Source organism: Aspergillus brunneoviolaceus (assembly GCF_003184695.1).
Source record: "Aspergillus brunneoviolaceus CBS 621.78 unplaced genomic scaffold BO95scaffold_13, whole genome shotgun sequence".
Taxonomy (NCBI): Eukaryota; Fungi; Ascomycota; class Eurotiomycetes; order Eurotiales; family Aspergillaceae; genus Aspergillus; species Aspergillus brunneoviolaceus.
The window spans coordinates 352,346-371,976 of NW_020290743.1; the positions used below are offsets into that span (position 1 = coordinate 352,346).

Below are 19,631 nucleotides of genomic sequence, written 5' to 3' on the forward strand. Positions count from 1 at the left end.
TATTTTAATATTAGATTTTATACTAAGATTGGTTTAGACTTTGAATTATAATTATTAGTTAATATTATATATATAGATAATTCTCAGAAGTCAGAATATATATAGGTATATAATATTTAATAATATTTAGCTAAATAGTATATAATACTAATTAGTTATAATAGCCAGAAAGAAAATCTAATTTAAGAAGTATTTAAAGTTAGCTAGTATTATAGAAAATAAAGAGATAAAAGACTACTTCTATTTATATTCTTAATAAAAAGTCTACTTAAAATAGTTCTTAAATTTTAAGATTTTTAAAGAAGCTTAATCTATATAAATTATTTTAATTTTAGTAGTAAGATTAGTTTTTAGAATCTATAGTAGAGATTCGAAATTCTCTGATTATATTATAATCTATTTTCTAGTATATATTATAATAAATTAAAAAAATAGAAAATCTTTAAGAGACTATTTAACCAAGTCTAATATTATTTAGTTTTAAATTAATAAAATATTTATTACCAGATCTAAAGTCTTTGTATTTTTTTTAATTATTAGAGAAACTTCCCTGAACTTCCGGAGATAGAAAATCAGAAACTTTAATATTTTATTTAGAATATTTAAATATTTAAGACTGCTTATAATTCTGTTTTTTTTAAAAATAATTTTCTGTCTTTATTTTAGTTTAAGTCAGATTCTATTATTTAGATTTTGATTCTTTTACTAAAACCTAAAAGCTACAACTAATAATAATTAAAAAATTTTAAAGCTTAGATTAAGTTGATATAATTTACTTACCAGTAGTTTTTCTTAAATCTTAATAATTTTTAATTTTAGTAGCTAATAGAAATAATATTTAAAGAATTAAAACCAAACTATTTAATATATCGAGAAATAAAAAAATAAATTTAAAAACTATTTAAAATATAAAAATTCCGAATCTTATATTTTATAAAATAATAAGCTTATAAATAGTTCGACTATTTATTTTTAAAATAAAAAAATTATATTAAGTAGTATAGTAATTTTAACTAACTATACCAGATATTTAATTTAATTTATAAAATTTGCTGGTTAGTAGATATTTTTATCTAGATATAGAAAATAGTTTCTGTTAATAATTACTTAGAATTAGAATAAAAATAGTTTAAATATAAGTCTAAAAATCTCTAATCTTTTTATTATAAATTAACTAATTAGATTTTTAAATAGTATATTTTAATTTATAACTCGGGCTTATTTAATAAAATAGTATGCCAAGCTGCGATTAATATCTAAAATTATTAAAAAAAAAGTATAATTATATTATTTAAATATATAAATAGAACTATAAGTATCTGATAAAGATATTTAACAGTCTATATATATATAAAAAATTTTAGAAACTATCTGTTATAAATTTTTCTTTTTAAGTAGTTTTAAATATATAGATCCGGGGTTATTAGAATTAAATTAATATAAATAATAAACTAAATAAAAAAATAACTATAAATTCTTTTATATATAATTTTTTTAATATTAATAATTCTAATAAGACCTCTGGTACAGCTTAAAAAATAAAATAAAAAAATAAATTTAATTTAGAATCTAAGAAAGCTATTAAAGAATATATTTAATTTTTTTTTATTTTTTTTCCGATTAGTTCTTAAACTTAGTTTCTTATTATAAAAAGAATATTATTATTTAATTTTATTTATCTATTTATTAAGTAAAACCAATCTTATACTTAAGCTATACTTAGTATATATATACTTTAATATCTAATATTATTATTACTAAGTTATAGTTCTGTTAAGCAGCTTTTTAACTTAAACTATTAGATTAATTTTCTAACTAAAATTAATAAAGTATCTTTAAAAATACTAGATTATTAGATATTAATCTGTTTACTAAAGCTAATTCTATACTTAAACTGTACTATATATATATTTTTATATTTAATACTATTATTATTAAATTATAGTTTTAGTACTTTCTAATCCAGCTTTATAAAATTAAAAAGATTAATAATAAAATTATTAGTCTTAATATAATATATCTATAATATCCGCCTGTAAAAAAGTTAATAGTAAATATTAACTAATACTTAATCTTTTTTTAAATTAATAAAAAATATTTTTTTAAAATTAAGAATTTTAATATCTAATTTTATTACGACTCGCGCTCCGGTATCTATATAATATATATAAAAAGTTTTATAAAATAAGCTATATTAAGACTGTTAAAATTTTTTATTAGAATATAGCTACCTGCTACTATATCTGTTTCAGTTCTATTTATATATATTTTATTATTATTATTTTCTTTCTAAATACTTTTAATAATAGTATATTTTTAATAAACTTCTGTAGATTCTTAAGACTGTTAAAATTAAAAATACTAATACTAACCGCTGTCTTTATATTAAGTAGTTTTTTATTAAGAATCTTAAATTTCTTCTATTCTATTATTTTATTAAATTTAATAAAAAGCTGTATATTTATTCTTGCTTTTCTATCTTCGCGTAAATATAAGAATTTGGGCGTGGGAAAATAGAGTATAAAAATAAATAACTATATTATAGTTATAGTATATACGAAAAACACGGATTATATAAAAAATAAAATATATATTTATAATTTAGAAAATAAAATAAATAGTTTTTATATCTTTTTAATAGTCTTCTGCAGTAATTTTTTTAAATTATTTTATAAAAATATTAAGATTATCTTTTTTAACTTTATATCGAAAAGATAAGTTTTCAGAAAAACATATTATAATATATAAATAAAATAAGTAGACTTCTTCTAGATATTATAGTTAAAAAGAATATAGTAACTATTTTTAATACTATTTACTAATAATACTAAGTATTTAATAATAATTAATAACTTAAAGATACTTTTATATTTTTTAATTATTAATACTACTACTTAGTATACTAAAATATATAAATATATCTTAATCTTAATTAATAGTATAATACTGTAAGTCTATTTTTTAAGTATACTATAAAATATCTGTAAATATGTTTTATATCTATTTTTTTTATCTCTAAATTAATATTTATAATTCTTAAACTTAATATTTTATTAATATTTTTATAATAATATATTTTTACTAATTTTATAATAGTAATCTAATTCGTGTTATTATTATTATATAGTTTACTAAAAAAAGAGAGGTTTAATCTTATTTTTTTATAAACTTTATTCTTTTTTTTTAATAGATATTATACTACTAGTAGTTTTTTTTTTTTATTTTATTATTTTAAGTTCTTTAGTTGCTTTATATATTAATTCTTTTTATAACTAAAAATATATTTTAAGTAAGAGAATTAGGTTTTTATATTTTTTTACTGGTCTAATAGTCCAGAAATTAAAATATCTAATTAGACAGCTTTATTAAGTATATTCTTTTTTTTATTATATCTATAATTTAACTAACTTTTTGTTTATTTAGAAACTGAGACTTTTTATTTATTTAATAAATAGAAATCTGATGGTAAGAATATTTTAGTATTAGACTAATACCAAGTCTTTTTTCTATTAATATTCTATATATTACTAATAATTTAATATATAATAAATTTAGATGTTTTTCTTGATAATATCTTTCTTAATAATATATTTTTTAATAATATATTTCTTAATAATATCTTCCTTAATAATATCTTTCTTAATAATATCTTTCTTAATAATATCTTTCTTAATAATATCTTTCTTAATAATATCTTTTTTAATAATATCTTTCTCGATAATACCTCTCTTAATAATATCTTTTTTAATAATACCGATAATATTTATTTAATAGGAATATATATATTTTAAAATAGGTTATACTTTTTTTAGAATACTTTTCTTATTTTAAGCCTATAATAGATAGAAGTTTATTAGATTAGTTTTTTATAAATAATTTTTAATTCTGTCTATAAACTCTTTATCTAACTTTTTTTTTATTCTTAGAATCTGGGTTTTTAGTACAGAGATTTCTCGAGAGGACTATACTAGTTTAGTAAAAATATTTTAATTATTTAATAATTCTTTAATTTAAATTCTTTTAAAAAAGCTGAATATTTTTAAACAAGCTGTTAAAAGATTTTTATCTCTTCTTTTAACTAAAGAATATAAAGTTAATATTAATCTAATAATATAGTCCTCTTCTCGGTTATTACTTAAAGAAGATCTTGCTAAAAAAATTCTAAAAAAACTTTAGATTATATATAATTTTTTAGAGCTATTTTATTATATTCTATTATCTTAGCTTAACTAGAAAAAGTTATATTTTAGAATAACTAAATATTTTAATAATCTAGTTGAGTTCTGGTATTCTTATATATAAAGATTCTTTCTAGTAACTATATTTAGTAAATATATATCTTTTTCTAATAAAGATCTATTACTGCTAGATAATTTTATTTAGATAAATTACAAGATGCTCTAGGACTATAAAATTTCTATTTAATATAATCGGATTATTTTTATAAGATTTAATAAACGAACGTTTTTTTTTATTGGTAATTAGATTATTCTAACTATATAACTAATATTAGAATAATATTAACTATCTAGATTTTATAAAAATTATTCTAGCTTTTCTAAACCAGATTAGAGTGGCTAACAGCCAGGTCAGGTTAGGTTAATTGGAATTTTTATACCTGACCGCCAGGTTATGGCCAGGTTAAGAAAATTTTTATACCTGACTGCGGTATAGCTAAAAAAGGGACGGTTAACCGTCTTAACTGTTTTTAACGCCAAGACCTGCTCGCTATACCTATTTAGACTCTAGCACGGTTAAGATATATTCAGGTTAAGCGGTTATTAACCTGACCATCTTAACCGTTGTCTAAAAGTATATAGAAACAAGCTTTTAAAATCAGAAAAAAATAACTAAAAGAAGTATTAGTATCTTCTTTATCTCTATCTTAAAGAATTAATCAGAGATTTCTGATAGTATTGATAAAATTCAGCTTTTTATAAAATTATGGTTCTTACAGCGAGAAATGCATATAAAGATATATAATTACAGTTCGGTTTAAGCCGTACATCTTAATTATAATATACAATATCAGAAAAACTGTATATTTACTAATAATCGGACTACTAAGAATAAATATACTATTTTTATTCTACTATTCTTCTTCTTACTTCAGCTTAGATAGTTTATTATATCCTTATTTCCATCTAAAAGAGCTGAATTGTCTGTATAATAGGTTAAACTTGAAGAAAAACCCGCGTAATACTATTTATATAGTTTTTCTCGGCAACTGTATTTTCCAACAATTACCTTATTAAATACCAGATACTGTGAGGGCAGTCTACTATTTTTATTCTTTTAATCCAGTTGATCTTTTTTATTCTTTTTACCCAGTTAACCTTTTTAATCTGTTTAATCTTTTTAATTCTAAGCACCCTAGAGACCTGCTATTATTTATACTAATCTTACTTTATTTATTTAGTTTAACCGACTCCCCCGCGTAATAATAATACATATCCCGAAGCCTTCCCGCACTTTTCTCTTTTTTTCTTCCTCTCTCCATGCTTAAAATTCTTGTATCTTAGCACTAAATAGATTAGTTTTTAATTATTTGAACAGCTCTTATAGATACTGCATCTTTTATAGAGAGCTCTATATAAGCCTTTTTCAGGTTTTTTCTATAAATATCAGAGCGACCTGACCAACCTGACCAATCTGACCGACTGAAATAAATAAGATGCGGCAGGCGCCTTAGCTATATTCAAAATATAATAAATTATATTTACACAAAAGCGCGTCTTAAAGCAAAATAAACTACTTTTATAGAATTTTCTACTTTTTTTTTTCTGTATCTATTATTTGCAGAGTAGTCTTAGAATTATAAGTTAATTACAGTTATCTGGCTTATTTTTAGAGAATACTATCGAGCCTTCTTCTTCTGTTTCTCAGATATTTACAAACTATAATAATATTTAAACTAAGATAAGCTTCTCAAGCCAGATTTTTTCTCCTTCCTTAAATCTCCAGATTACGCGCGTCGTAAAGAATCGGAAGATTGTTCTATATCTAACTTATAAAAAAAAGTGCTCTACTTTTCAGAATTAGTAGCAGAAGACAACCTTTTTTAAAGCCTGTATACAAGCTCGAAAACCGCTATTTCACTTCGGTCGAGAGAAGGCATTAATAATATAGAACAGCTTTTAGAAAGATATATTATTTTCCGATAGAACCTCTTATATCTACTATGTTGCCTGTCTTCATATCCTATAACACCCGGGAATTAAAAACTCAGGAACTAGTTTTATAAGCTACTATCTTCGCAAGGATTATAAGAAGAAAATGCTATCAGTGGTATTTAAGCAAATAATCAGTCAGATACTAAGTAAAGGGCCATTACAGGTATTTATTTGTTCTTTCAATATAAATCTTTTTTAATTGTTATTTTCTCTAGGCCTCTACAGCCTACGATGAACAGAACTTTTAGAATCAAGTCCTATGCTTTATAATTACCTGTCGCCTACCATTCCGAACTATCGAGTATATTTAATTTAAACGGATGATCAATCTTGCAGCTTTATCTTCCTGCCGAAAATCAAGTCCTCCCAATCGAGCGCAGATTAAAGAATATTTCTTGGAGTTGTCAAAAGATATACACACACAGCTGTTATTAAAGTTCTCAGATACTGGAAGGATATCGGTTGCAGTAGACTGCTGGACTAGTTCTAATCAGAAAGTATTTCTTGCTTTAACTGGATATTTTTTAATAGAAGATATAGATTACTATGAAGTTCTACTGGGCTTCCGACCGGTATCTGGATCTTATACTGGTAAGAATCTAGCTATAATTATTCTATCAGTCTTGCACAAATACAACCTGTCCTATTAGTTGTTAGATATAACAACTGATAATGCTAGTAACAATAGTTTAATATTTAGTACAATTTTATCTGAACTCCGGACTCAGCTCAGCTAAAGCATCCAGCTTTATAATGCTTTACTCAATCCCGACCTTGCAACAATTATTCAAAGCCAGTATTATATATTCTGTCTTGCTTATATAATTCAGCTTGTGGTTAATACTCTTCTGCGGAAACTTCAGATTAAGGTCTTAAACAGTACTGTCGAATATATATGGAAGAATTATAATAGAAGTCTTAAAGCCTCTTCTGGTATTTTAAGAACTCTTAAAAAGATATATTCTAGGAGCTATCTATAAAAGACTAATATAGAGAGCCCCTACTATAGTAGAGACTATCTAAATTAGTCTTTTACAGACAGGTTCTAAAGATCTTCTTTTAATAATAGCTAATAATACTAATTCTTAATTATAGATTCGGAAGATTGCACGATTTGTAAATATAAGCTTTTAATACTATAAAAAGTTCCAGCTTATTTAACAACTCGAATCAGGCTCGGTCTACTACCTTCTTCTTAACTGTAAAACTTGCTGGAACTTAATCTATCTTATAATTCGCCGGGCACTTAATTTTTGTTAAGCAATTAACAGTTTTATTCAGCACTGTGATTATAGTAACATTAATCATCTTTACCCTACTATAATTGAGTAGAAACAGATGGAGTATCTTCTTAAGCTTCTATACTTCTTTTTTCTTTTTATATCGTATCTATCTGAGAACAGTGGGCCTACTGTTCACAAGGTTTATAATATCTACAACAATCTTTTCGATTATCTGGATCACTCAATCAATCGATTGGTAAGAAAGCGGGCACCCTGGAAAAAAGAGATTCTTGGAGGCTTGCAGGATATACATCGAAAGCTCCGAAAATACTACCATTATACCTACCAGGCAGAAGGCTATATCTATATAATTACAACTATTCTGGACCCGATGTCAAAGCTTAAAAAGTTTAAAAAGAATACCTAGCTGGATAATAATACTGACTGGTATCTTAAGTACCGAACTATTTTTGAGAAGGTGTTCTATTTCTATTACAGTTAGAATCCGGCTATTAATATACTATTAACTATCTCCGGGTTACTGTCAGGCCTGGATAAAGCCTTTTATAACATCTCTAAACGCCGGAGACTCTCACCGGCAGCCGAGACATTTAAAAAACTTAAGATATATCTAGATATCGAAGGTATATAGCTTATCAAAATATCTTTGATTAAACTGATACTGTTCTAAGTACTATAGGATATACTGATATTCTTGCTTACTAGAAGTCCCGCCGTAATTAGTTTTCTATTCTCTATTAGATAGCTAGAGATTTTCTCTTAGTTGCTACCAACGGTGTTAGTATTGAACGTCTATTTAATAGTTCTTAAGATATCTGTTACTATTGCCGGAGCTGTTTTTATTCTGATATAATTAAAGCAGTAATGCTTCAGATATGTACCGATTGTTTTACTATCAGTAAGAAGTACCAGGATATTCTTAATAATCTTAATCCGGATTCGATTATCTTTATACCTAAGGAGTAAGAGGAGGATAAAATAATTACTATCTTCTATATTAGTAAAAATAAGAATATAAATAATCTTAAAGATAATCTAGAAGATGGATTATTATTAGAAACAAGAAAGCTAGCTTTATCTGAGTCTTCGAATATTACACGTACTTAGGTAGAGATAGAGACCCGGTCTTCTCGATTTCTTCGCTACCATGATTATCATCCTGGACAGTATAAAGAGTAGTATAATCTTATCAGTTTATCTAATATTAAATTTTATATTTCTTATACTGGATTTTGTAAATGTCTTTTTTAAAGCGTAGTATACCCCTCGGAACCACAGGAAAAGAGGTCGAGCAGGTCGAACAGATCGAACAGATCAAACAGGTCAAATAAATCAAACAGATCAAGCAGATAAGCTAAATCTAGATAACATTACTATACTATAATTAAAAGTATATTACACTTTGTATATTATCTGTATAAAAGAAATATATATATTATTAATTAACCTGCAGTTATTAACCTACCCGCTATACCTGACCTTCCTGACCGGCAGGTATAAACGGTTAAAGTGATGGTTGTATCTTAACCTAACCATAACCGTACGGTTAAAATTTTTTTGTACCTTAACCTGACCGCCAGGTTATGGTCAGGTTAAGGTTAAGGTATAACGGTCAGGTTAATCCACTCTAAACCAGATTATAACTATTCTTACTTTTTAATCGAATATTAAGAATATTTAGAGATCTTAATATTATTAATTTTAAAACAAGTTAACTTTGTATTCTCTTATTAGACTATTCTAAATAATAATTTGATTATTATTTTTTATATATTTTATCTATCTACTCGTAAGTTTCGATAATATATTAAGATATATTCTTTTTAAATAAAGTTAAAGATTAAATATTATAGATACAGCTACTTTTAATAGTTATTCGAGCAGTCTAATATCCGGTTAATTCTATTTCTACTATTTATTAATAACTTTGGAGTATATTAAAATATATATAAAATTTTAAAAACTTTTTATCTTATTTTAGTAGAATTAACTTATTAGAAATAATATTATTTAAATAATTTTTTTATTCTAATACTGGGTTCTTATAGTATAAAAATAGAAGATAATATTTAGATATTTTAAAAAAAGATCTGGACTTTTTTTTAAAAATTTTATATATATCTTTATAGAGTATATATAGTTATTACTATATTTATTATTATATTTACCGGCGATATATCCTAATAAATAAAAAATTCTAGTATTTAAAACTATAATATTAAATTTAGATATTATATCTGCTATTATCTAAAAAATAATAGATATAACTTAAAATTTAACTTTCTCTTATACAATTAGTATTATTTTAAGATTAAATTATTCCGAAAATATACAGAAAGTCTTTTTTTATCTATTAAATAGATTTAGTTTTTTAGTTTAAAAAATCTATTATTTTATTTATTACTACTTGAATTATTTGTATTATTATTAGATCTTGTTTTTAGTCAACTGTATAATATTTTTTATTTAAATTAGAAGAATCTTAATCTCTGTTTTTAAAACTTTATACTTCGGATTTTAAATCTAAAAAATATAAAGAAATATTTTATAGTACTTCGGAAAATTATTAGGCTTATTTATTAGTCTCGTCTGTTAGTACTTAAATATCTTTAAATATAGATATTATCCGAACTTAGACAAGCACTTGTTCTACTTTTACTAGTCTTATAATATAAGACTAATAAAACTTAGTTTTATTAAAGATATTTTAAATATATTTTAGTTTTATTTTTAATATTTTATTTATAAATTAAACTAAGTTTATTACTAGAATATATTATCCGGACCTGTGCTGTTATTGTCTAAAAGATTTTAGTAACTTTAATATATTATACTATTTTAATTCTAATAATATTCTAATTTATTATATACAGTTAAAAAGCTTTTTAGTATCTTATTATAGTTGTTTTATTACTTAAATCTTAAGATTTAAAAAGATTTATATCTGATAATAATATATCTTATCTTTTATAATATAAATAACTAGCTAACTATTTATAAATAAACTACTAGTTTTAAAAGATAAATAGCTCTGAAATCTTACTATTCTAAATATTTATATTAGAATATATTTTCTATTATTTACTACAGAGTATAGACTATTAATAAACTGTAATATACTAAGCAGAAAATAGAAATATAAATAGATATAAAATAACTTTTTTACTATTTAGAATCTTAATTTTAATTACTTTTATTTTTATTTTTAGAATTTATAAGATCTGGACAGATCGGGCCTTACTATATAATTTTATAATCTATTTTTTTTAAATAGATTAGATTCGACAGTCCCTGCGACTTAGATTTAATAGTATTTAAAACTATAGCTTTTTTATTTAAATTTAATTAATCTTAAAGTTCTGCTAGTTATATTTATAATTTTTAAATTACTATATTCTACCGAACAAATATAATTCTATAATAGAGTGGCTAACGGCCAGGTCAGATCAGGTTAATTAGAATTTTTATACCTGACCGCCAGGTTATGGCTAGATTAAAGAAATTTTTATATCTGACCGCAGTATAGCTAAAAAACAGGCGGTTAACTATTTTAACTATTTTTAGTACTAAGATTTTTTTACTATATTTGTTTAGGCTCTAATACAGTTAAAATATATCTAGATTAAGTAGTTATTAATCTGACTATTTTAACTATTATCTAAAAGTATATAAAAACAAGCTTTTTAAATTAGAAAATAATAACTAAAAGAAGTATTAGTATCTTCTTTATCTCTATCTAAAAGAATTAATCAGAAAATTCTAGTAGTATTAATAAAATTTAGTTTTTTATAAAACTGTTGCTTTTACAGCGAGAAATATATATAAATATATATAATTACAGCTTGGTTTGGGCTGTATATCTTAGTTATATTATATAATAACTAAAAAACTATATATTTATTACTAGTTAGATTATTAAAAATAAATATACTGTTTTTATTTTATTATTCTTCTTCTTACTCCAGCTTAAATAGTTTATTATATTTTTATTTTCTATTTAAAAGAGCTAAATTATCTGTATTATAAATTAAACTTAAAAAAAAATCTGCTGTTAAGTTATAGACTGGCAGGTACAGATAACAGCAGATAAAATAATAAAATAAATAACAAGCTAATAATATTTTAATAACTTATTTTCTTATTTTTAATTAGCTATTTAATTAGATTATTTTTAGATTTATAAATAAGACGTAGCTCGAAGAGCTATAAAAGAATTTAGAAACAAAAAGATTTTTAAGCAGATTCAGGGTCATGTAATAAACAGTTAGAAATAATAGATTTAGCAGATTAAATAGATTAAATAAATTAAATAAATTAAGTAAATTAAATAAATTAAGCAGATTAAGCAGGTCAAGCAAGTTAAATAGATTAAATAGATTAAATAAATTAAGCAGATTAAGCAGGTTAAACAGATTAAATAAATTAAGTAGATAAGTTAAAAGAATTAGGGCTATACTATAATATTTATATAATATTATTTATATGATTTTTTTCGGCAACTATACTTTTTAATAATTATTTAATTAAATATTAGATATTATATTTCTTAGAGGGTTCTGTAAAAGTCTTTTTTAGGTTTTTTTTATTAATATAAAAATAATCTGACTGATTTAATTAATCTGACTTTTATAATTCTGGACTTAAGATATGATTTTCTGCTTACTAGGCTTTTTAAAATAAATAAGATGCGGCAGATGCTTTAGCTGTATTTAAAATATAATAGATTATATTTATATAAAAGTATATTTTAAAATAAAATAAACTGTTTTTATAGAATTTTCTACTTTTATCTTTCTGTATTTATTATTTGTAGAGTAGTTTTAGAATTATAAGTTAATTATAGTTATCTAGCTTATTTTTAAAGAATACTATCGAGCTTTTTTTTTTTATTTTTTAGATTTTTATAAACTATAATAATACTTTAACTAAAATAAGCTTTTTAAGCTAGATTTTTTCTTTTTTTTTAAATCTTCAGATTACGCGCGTCGCGAAGAATCAGAAGATTATTTTATATCTAATTTATAAAAAAAGTTTTTTATTTTCTAAAATTAGTAGCAAAAGATAATCTTTTTTAAAACCTATATGCGAGCTCGAAAACTGCTATTTTACTTTAGTTAAAAAAAGATATTAATAATATAAAATAGTTTTTAGAAAAATATATTATTTTCTAATAAAACTTTTTATATCTATTATACTGTATATTTTTATATCTTATAACACCCGGGAATTAAAAATTTAAAAACTAGTTTTATAAACTATTATTTTTGTAAGAATTATAAAAAGAAAATACTATTAGTAGTATCTAAGTAAATAATTAGTCAGATACTAAGTAAAGAGTTATTATAGATATTTACTTATTTTTTAAAAATAAATTTTTTTTAATTATTATTTTTTTTAGGCCTCTACAGTCTATAATAAACAGAATTTTTAAAATTAAATTTTATATTTTATAATTATCTGTCGCCTATTATTCCGGACTATTAAGTATATTTAATTTAAACAGATAATTAATCTTGCAGTTTTATTTTTTTACCGAAAATTAAGTTCTTCCAATCAAGTACAAATTAAAGAATATTTTTTAGAATTATTAAAAAATATATATATACAGCTGTTATTAAAGTTTTTAAATATTAAATAAATATTAATTATAATAGACTGCTGGACCAGCTCTAATTAAAAAGTATTTTTTACTTTAATTAGATATTTTTTAAATAAAAAATATAGATTATTATAAAGTTTTACTGGACTTCCGACCGGTATCTGGATTTTATATTAATAAAAATCTAGCTATAATTATTTTATTAGTTTTATATAAATATAATCTATTTTATCGGTTGTTAGGTATAACAACTGATAATATTAATAATAATAGTTTAATATTTAGTATAATCTTATCTAAATTTTAGATTTAGCTTAGCTAGAGTACTTAGCTTTATAATATTTTATTCTATTCCGATCTTATAATAATTATTTAAAGCTAGTATTATATATTCTGTTTTGCTTATATAATTTAACTTATAGTTAATATTCTTCTATAAAAACTTTAGATTAAAGTTTTAAACAGTACTGTTAAATATATATAGAAGATTTATAATAAAAGTTTTAAAGTCTTTTTTAGTATTTTAAAAACTCTTAAAAAAATATATTCTAGAAGCTATCTATAAAAGGCTAATATAAAGAGTTTCTACTGTCTATAATAAAAATTATTTAGATTAATCTTTTATAGACGGGTTCTAAAGATTTTTTTTTAGTAATAGCTAATTTTACTAATTCTTAATTATAGATTCGGAAGATTGCACGATTTATAAATATAAGTTTTTAATATTATAAAAAATTTCAGCTTATTTAACAACTTGAATTAGGCTTAGTTTATTATCTTTTTTTTAACTGTAAAACTTGCTGGAATTTAATTTATTTTATAATTCGCCGGATACTTAATCTTTATTAAGTAATTAAAAGTTTTATTTAGTACTATAATTATAATAATATTAATTATCTTTATTCTACTATAACTAAGTAGAAATAGATAAAGTATTTTTTTAAGCTTTTATATCTTTTTTTTTTTATATTCTATCTATCTAAGAACAGTAGGCCTACTGTTTATAAGATTTATAATATTTATAATAATTTTTTTGATTATTTGGATTACTTAATTAACCGATTGATAAGAAAGCGGATACTTTAAAAAAAAAAGATTTTTAAAGGCTTGTAAAATATATATTAAAAACTCCGAAAATACTATTATTATATCTACTAGGCAGAAGGCTATATTTATATAATTATAACTATTCTAAACCCGATATTAAAGCTTAAGAAGTTTAAAAAAAATGTCTGACTAGATAATAATATTAACTAGTATTATAAATACCGAACTGTTTTTAAGAAGATATTCTATTTTTATTATAGTTAGAATCTAGTTATTAATATACTATTAATTATCTTCGGGTTATTATCAGGCCTGGATAAAGTCTTTTATAATATTTTTAAATATTAAAGACTTTTACCAGCAGTTGAGATATTTGAAGAACTTAAAATATATTTAGATATTAAAGATATATAGCTTATAAAGATATTTTTAATTAAATTAATACTATTCTAAATATTATAAAATATACTAATATTTTTACTTACTGGAAGTCCTACTGTAATTAGTTTTCTATTCTTTATTAAATAGCTAGAGATTTTCTTTTAGTTGCTACTAACAGTATTAGTATTAAATATCTATTTAATAGTTTTTAAAATATCTGTTATTATCGCCGGAGCTGTCTTTATACTAATATAATTAAAGTAGTAATACTTTAAATATATATTAATTGTTTTATTATTAGTAAGAAGTATTAGAATATTTTTAATAATCTTAATCTAGATTTAATTATTTTTATATCTAAAAAGCAAGAGAAGAATAAAATAATTATTATTTTTTATATTAATAAAAATAAGAATATAAATAATCTTAAAGATAATCTAAAAGATAGATTATTATTAGAAATAAAAAAGCTAGCTTTATCTAAGTCTTTAAATATTATATATACTTAAATAGAGATAGAGACCCGGTCTTCTTGATTTCTCTACTATTATAATTACTATTCTGAATAGTATAAAAAATAGTATAATCTTATTAGTTTATCTAATATTAGATATTATTTTTTTTATACTAGATTCTGTAAAAATCTTTTTTAAAGTATAGTATACCTCTCAGCTCCACGGGGGGAGAGGTCGAGTAAATTAAATAAATTAAGCAGATTAAGCAGATTAAGTAAGTTAAACAAATTAAATAGATTAAACAGATAAGTCAGAAGGATTAGAACTGTATTATAATATTAAATAAATAAACTAAATTTAGAGAATATTACTATACTATAATTAAAAATATATTATATTTTGTATATTATCTGTATAAAAAAAATATATATATTACTAATTAATCTGCAGTTATTAATCTACCTGCTATACTTAATCTTTCTAACCGGTAGATATAAATAGTTAAAATAATAGTTATATCTTAATCTAACTATAACCGTACGGTTAAAATTTTTTTATATCTTAATCTGACCGCCAGGTTATGGCCAGGTTAAGGTTAAGGTATAACGGTCAGGTTAATCCACTCTATTCTATAATTAAAAAATATATTCTATTTAAATAACTTGATTTTAAAAGACTAAAAGTCTATTTAATAAACTAAATTTTTAAAATATTTTTATTAGTATACTCAACAGAATACTCTTAGAGTATTCTAATCCAGTATAATAATATAATACTATCTTTTTAGAGTTATATTAGGATTTTTAAATAGTTAGTTTATAGTTTTTTATATTCTTTATATTATACTTACTAATATTTATTAGTTCTTATCTATTTTATAATTAATTATTTATTTAATATTATTCTACTTTATTCTATCTTTCTTGTAGGGTTATATACTATCTTAATTATTAATATTTTGTATTTCTTTTTATAAAATCTTTATAAGTAATTTGAAAAGATTTTTTATTAGTACTTTTTTATTTTAAATATTTAAATAAATAGGCTCTAATAAGCCCTAATCCTAATATTAAAAAAATATTTATATTAGATTTTTTATAGAAGTCTGTTTATACTTTTCTAATTTTAACAATTTTAATATAGTATACATGGAATATTAACTTTATATAAAGTATTATAAAGATTTCTATTATTTTTATATTTTAAAATACTATTTTATATATTTAAAAATTTTAATAATATTATTATTACTTCTTAGCCTACAGTTAAAGAATAGAAAGATAACTAATCTAATATAAAAATAAACTATAAGAAACTTCTATAACGTTTAAGATAACTGTTAGTATTAAAATTAATTATTAAGTAATCTACTTTTAATACTAGTTATAAACAGTTCTGTAATATACTTTTTCTATTATATAATAGTATTTATTATTTTAAGACTATTTTTTACTACTACAACTGTATTCTAACTGTACTATAACTGTATTATAACTATATTATAACTATATGATAACCAATAATCACTCTTTATAACTAAATACTACTATCATTAATAGTAGAAAAGGCTCTATACAGACCCCCTTGGCCTGCTATGTAACTCCGCAATCGTGAAAGGTGAGCTCATGCCCTACATTTATGACTAATATTCTGGATAAATGGCGTTTGGAATAGGATGTGCACAACCTTGGATTTATGCACAATGCCGTCTAGACACAGGATATCGAACCGAATTCTAGTGCTCGTCAATAGGAAATCAAAGGATCTACTCTGCCACTTAGTCTAGGCCCTCGATTCAAGAACTGTCAAGCCAGCCCGCAGGTCCTGCACAATTTTCTTTCACTGCTGAACAACCAGAAAGGCAGTTTTCTCGAGCCGGAAAGTCTGGACTCTCAGGTACGGAACATTCTGACAGCAGTCGGCTTGTCACCCGCCTTGTGGGCCCTGATGCTGAAACTCACAATAGCCCTGGGTAAGTATCTCTGTTGCCTATCCAAGATTGCAGTGTGATCTTGTGAGCGATTTGACTCCGCCTGAGGGAAGAAAGAATGAGAAGGATTTGGCGTTCCATGCTGGACCACCGGCCTCGAATAACTCTTCACTCGCAGCGTGAAAATTCTCGCTAGATCTATTAATTGTCTAAAGCATCATTATCAAGGTAGGCAAAGGTGAGTACCTCTCGATTGATAAGTCTGCTAGTGACGTCGATTGCCGATCCTAAGCCCCGTCGAGAATACGCCAAGGCGGTGATATCGAGCGGTACCGAGGCAGATCTCCTTTCGCGCTCCGCAACCGGGTCATGCTGCTCACGTTCGGGTTGATCCTCATCCTTCGAGAGTGATGGATCTACCATGGTCTGGATCATTTTGCCCTGAATGCTTCAGGCACAGCCGTAGGTGATCCATGGATCAGAAATGGAAGGACTGGCCAACTGAAACAGACAGACTTTTCCAATTCCGCCGTATCATCCATGCATGACAGGCTGGCCGAAGTTTCAGCGAGGACAGGCTCAGCCTTTGAAGCTGATCTCTCTCATCCACCAAGGAATGTGGTGCAGGTTGAAGGTTTTGCCGGAGCGGGCCGATTGCCCGATCGGGGAAAGAGGCCTCAAAAATTGGGCGATTGCGGGGACGCAGGAATCACTAGTAGTCATTAGTAGAGTACGGAGTAGCCCTAACGAACCCCTTAAACAGCCGGCGAGAAGACCCGTCCAGGAACACGATCACCGCCCCAGGGGGAAAGAGGGGGACGATCGCTCATTTATCGGCGACAGACCCTGGTCACGGACAGGGTCTGCCCTTGGGATCCGAGCGCCCCGACTGGCAGCAGTCATTCTACCGGTCTGGCTGCTACACCGACACATAACGGTTCGCCCGCGACGTCGCAGGGTGAGACATTTGCGGCTAACCATGGATTGTGATGTATCAACCGCACGGTTTCAGGCCTCTCACCCCGGGGTTGAGCCACCTCCCAGGGATGTGAACCGAGCTTCTCGAACAGCCTCGGTGCAAGCTGAAACACGCCCGATCCGATCGCGGGCTGTTCAGCTCAACTGACTTGTGAAGGGTCTCAATTTTGAGGACTTGGACCAAGTATAAGGTTGGGAGGTTTTCACGCAAAGTTGGTCGGTCCAGTCCAATCCAGCTCGTCCATCCATTGACTTCGGCCAGTGCAGTGCACTTCCTCTCTCTTCCCTCACTCAGGCTGTTCCTTCGTTTACAGAGCTGCGCTCTATCTCTCTCGTTCCAATCGCACGTTTGTTGCCGTCGATCTTTTCATCATGAAGTCCTTCGTTACTCTTTCTCTCCTTGCCACTGCGCTGGCTGCGCCCACTCCGACTCTGCATGGGCGTCAATTCGACCTCTCTTCTTTGCTGTCCGGGTCCAGCTCTGGCTCCAGCACCTCCTCTGGATCTAGTGGTCTGAGTGCCCTGGCCTCGCTGTTCCCAACCAGTGGCTCGGCGACCGGCAGCACCACCGGCTCTTCCGACACCAGTGGCAGCGCTAGTGGGAGCACCACTGGCACCACCACTACCAGCACCGACAGCAGCAGTGGCCTGAGTGCGCTGAGCTCTCTGTTCCCCAGTAGCAGCGCGACCACCAGCTCCTCTGGCAGCAGCGATGGACTCAGCGGTATGATCAGCAGCGTCATGGGTGGTAAGCTTCTGTCCCTCTTTTGTGCCCCCCTCATCTTACACAATACTCATTTCCTTTAGGCTCTAGCACTCAGAACGGAGTCACCTCCAGCACCGGCTGCAAGGAGCTGACCTTCATTTTCGCGCGTGGAACCACGGAGATGGGCAACATGGGCAGCGTGGTCGGCCCCGAGGTCGCCTCGGCCCTGCAGTCACTGACTGGCAACAAGGTGACGGTGCAGGGTGTGGACTACCCCGCCGACTGGGCCGTAAGTCGTCCTCTGTCTCTTCAATTCTCTCCGATCACGTCAAGCTAATCGTGTCCCAAACAGGGCAACATGAACATGGGCGCCTCTGGCGGCCCCAAGATGGCCAGCCTGGTCAAGCAGGCGCTGAGCCAGTGCCCCAACACCAAGGTCGTGCTGGGCGGCTACTCGCAGGGCTCGATGGTGGTGCACAACGCCGCCAGCTCGTTGAGCGCGGGCCAGATCCAGGCCGCTGTCCTGTTCGGTGACCCGCTCAAGATGACCTCGGTCGGCAAGCTCGACTCCAGCAAGGTCAAGGAGTTCTGCGCCGTCGGCGACCCCGTCTGTGAGAACGGTGTCAATGTCATGGCTCACTTGTCTTATGGAAGCGATGCGCAGACGGCCGCGCAGTTCCTGGTAAGTGCCGTCGGGCTTTCTTAGGTTGGGGCGGAAAATGAGGTAGAAGCATGAGGATGCGTTATGGTCATGGATTGGTTTTATGGATCTGGAAATGGTTATTCTTTGAGCTTGGATATGGGTTTCTATGATGTAGTGGGGATGGGATAGCCTGGTGCTGTCTCATGGTCGCTGCTGCTGGGGTTATACTTTCTTGCACACACTCCTTTTATACATGAATGTGAACACACTTTTCGGGGTGCTTACTCTTTGCTGAGTGAGTGGAGTAGTCTTTTCATTTTGCAAGCAAAAAACAATTCCCAAGTGCCTTAAACATATTTCTGTGGTAACATATGCCACTAGTGCCAAGACAGCGAGTCGTGTACATTGAACAGTGGACGGGTAAGCCAGAATGAGCCTCTTTAGCGTACAGTATCATCATTTTAATGATTGTACA

At 26.8% G+C, this 19,631-nt stretch overlaps 2 protein-coding genes across 2 annotated transcripts; both read left to right on the plus strand.

The window, feature by feature from the left end:
• Positions 1 to 7,511: 7,511 nt before the first annotated feature.
• Positions 7,512 to 8,524, plus strand: BO95DRAFT_450928 (uncharacterized protein; the record flags this gene model as incomplete). The annotated part of the gene is made up of 6 exons (XM_025588051.1): positions 7,512 to 7,652; positions 7,824 to 7,874; positions 7,899 to 8,040; positions 8,163 to 8,219; positions 8,277 to 8,379; positions 8,419 to 8,524. The coding sequence occupies 6 exons, from the start codon at positions 7,512 to 7,514 to the stop codon at positions 8,522 to 8,524; spliced, it is 600 nt and encodes a 199-aa protein (XP_025445200.1).
• A 9,554-nt stretch (positions 8,525 to 18,078) lies between these two features.
• On the plus strand, positions 18,079 to 19,219 carry BO95DRAFT_407828 (cutinase-domain-containing protein; the record flags this gene model as incomplete). Its single annotated transcript, XM_025584084.1, has 3 exons — positions 18,079 to 18,459; positions 18,615 to 18,802; positions 18,866 to 19,219. Exons 1-3 carry the CDS (start codon positions 18,180 to 18,182, stop codon positions 19,217 to 19,219), a joined length of 822 nt encoding a protein of 273 aa, XP_025445201.1. The 5' UTR covers positions 18,079 to 18,179.
• Positions 19,220 to 19,631: the final 412 nt, after the last annotated feature.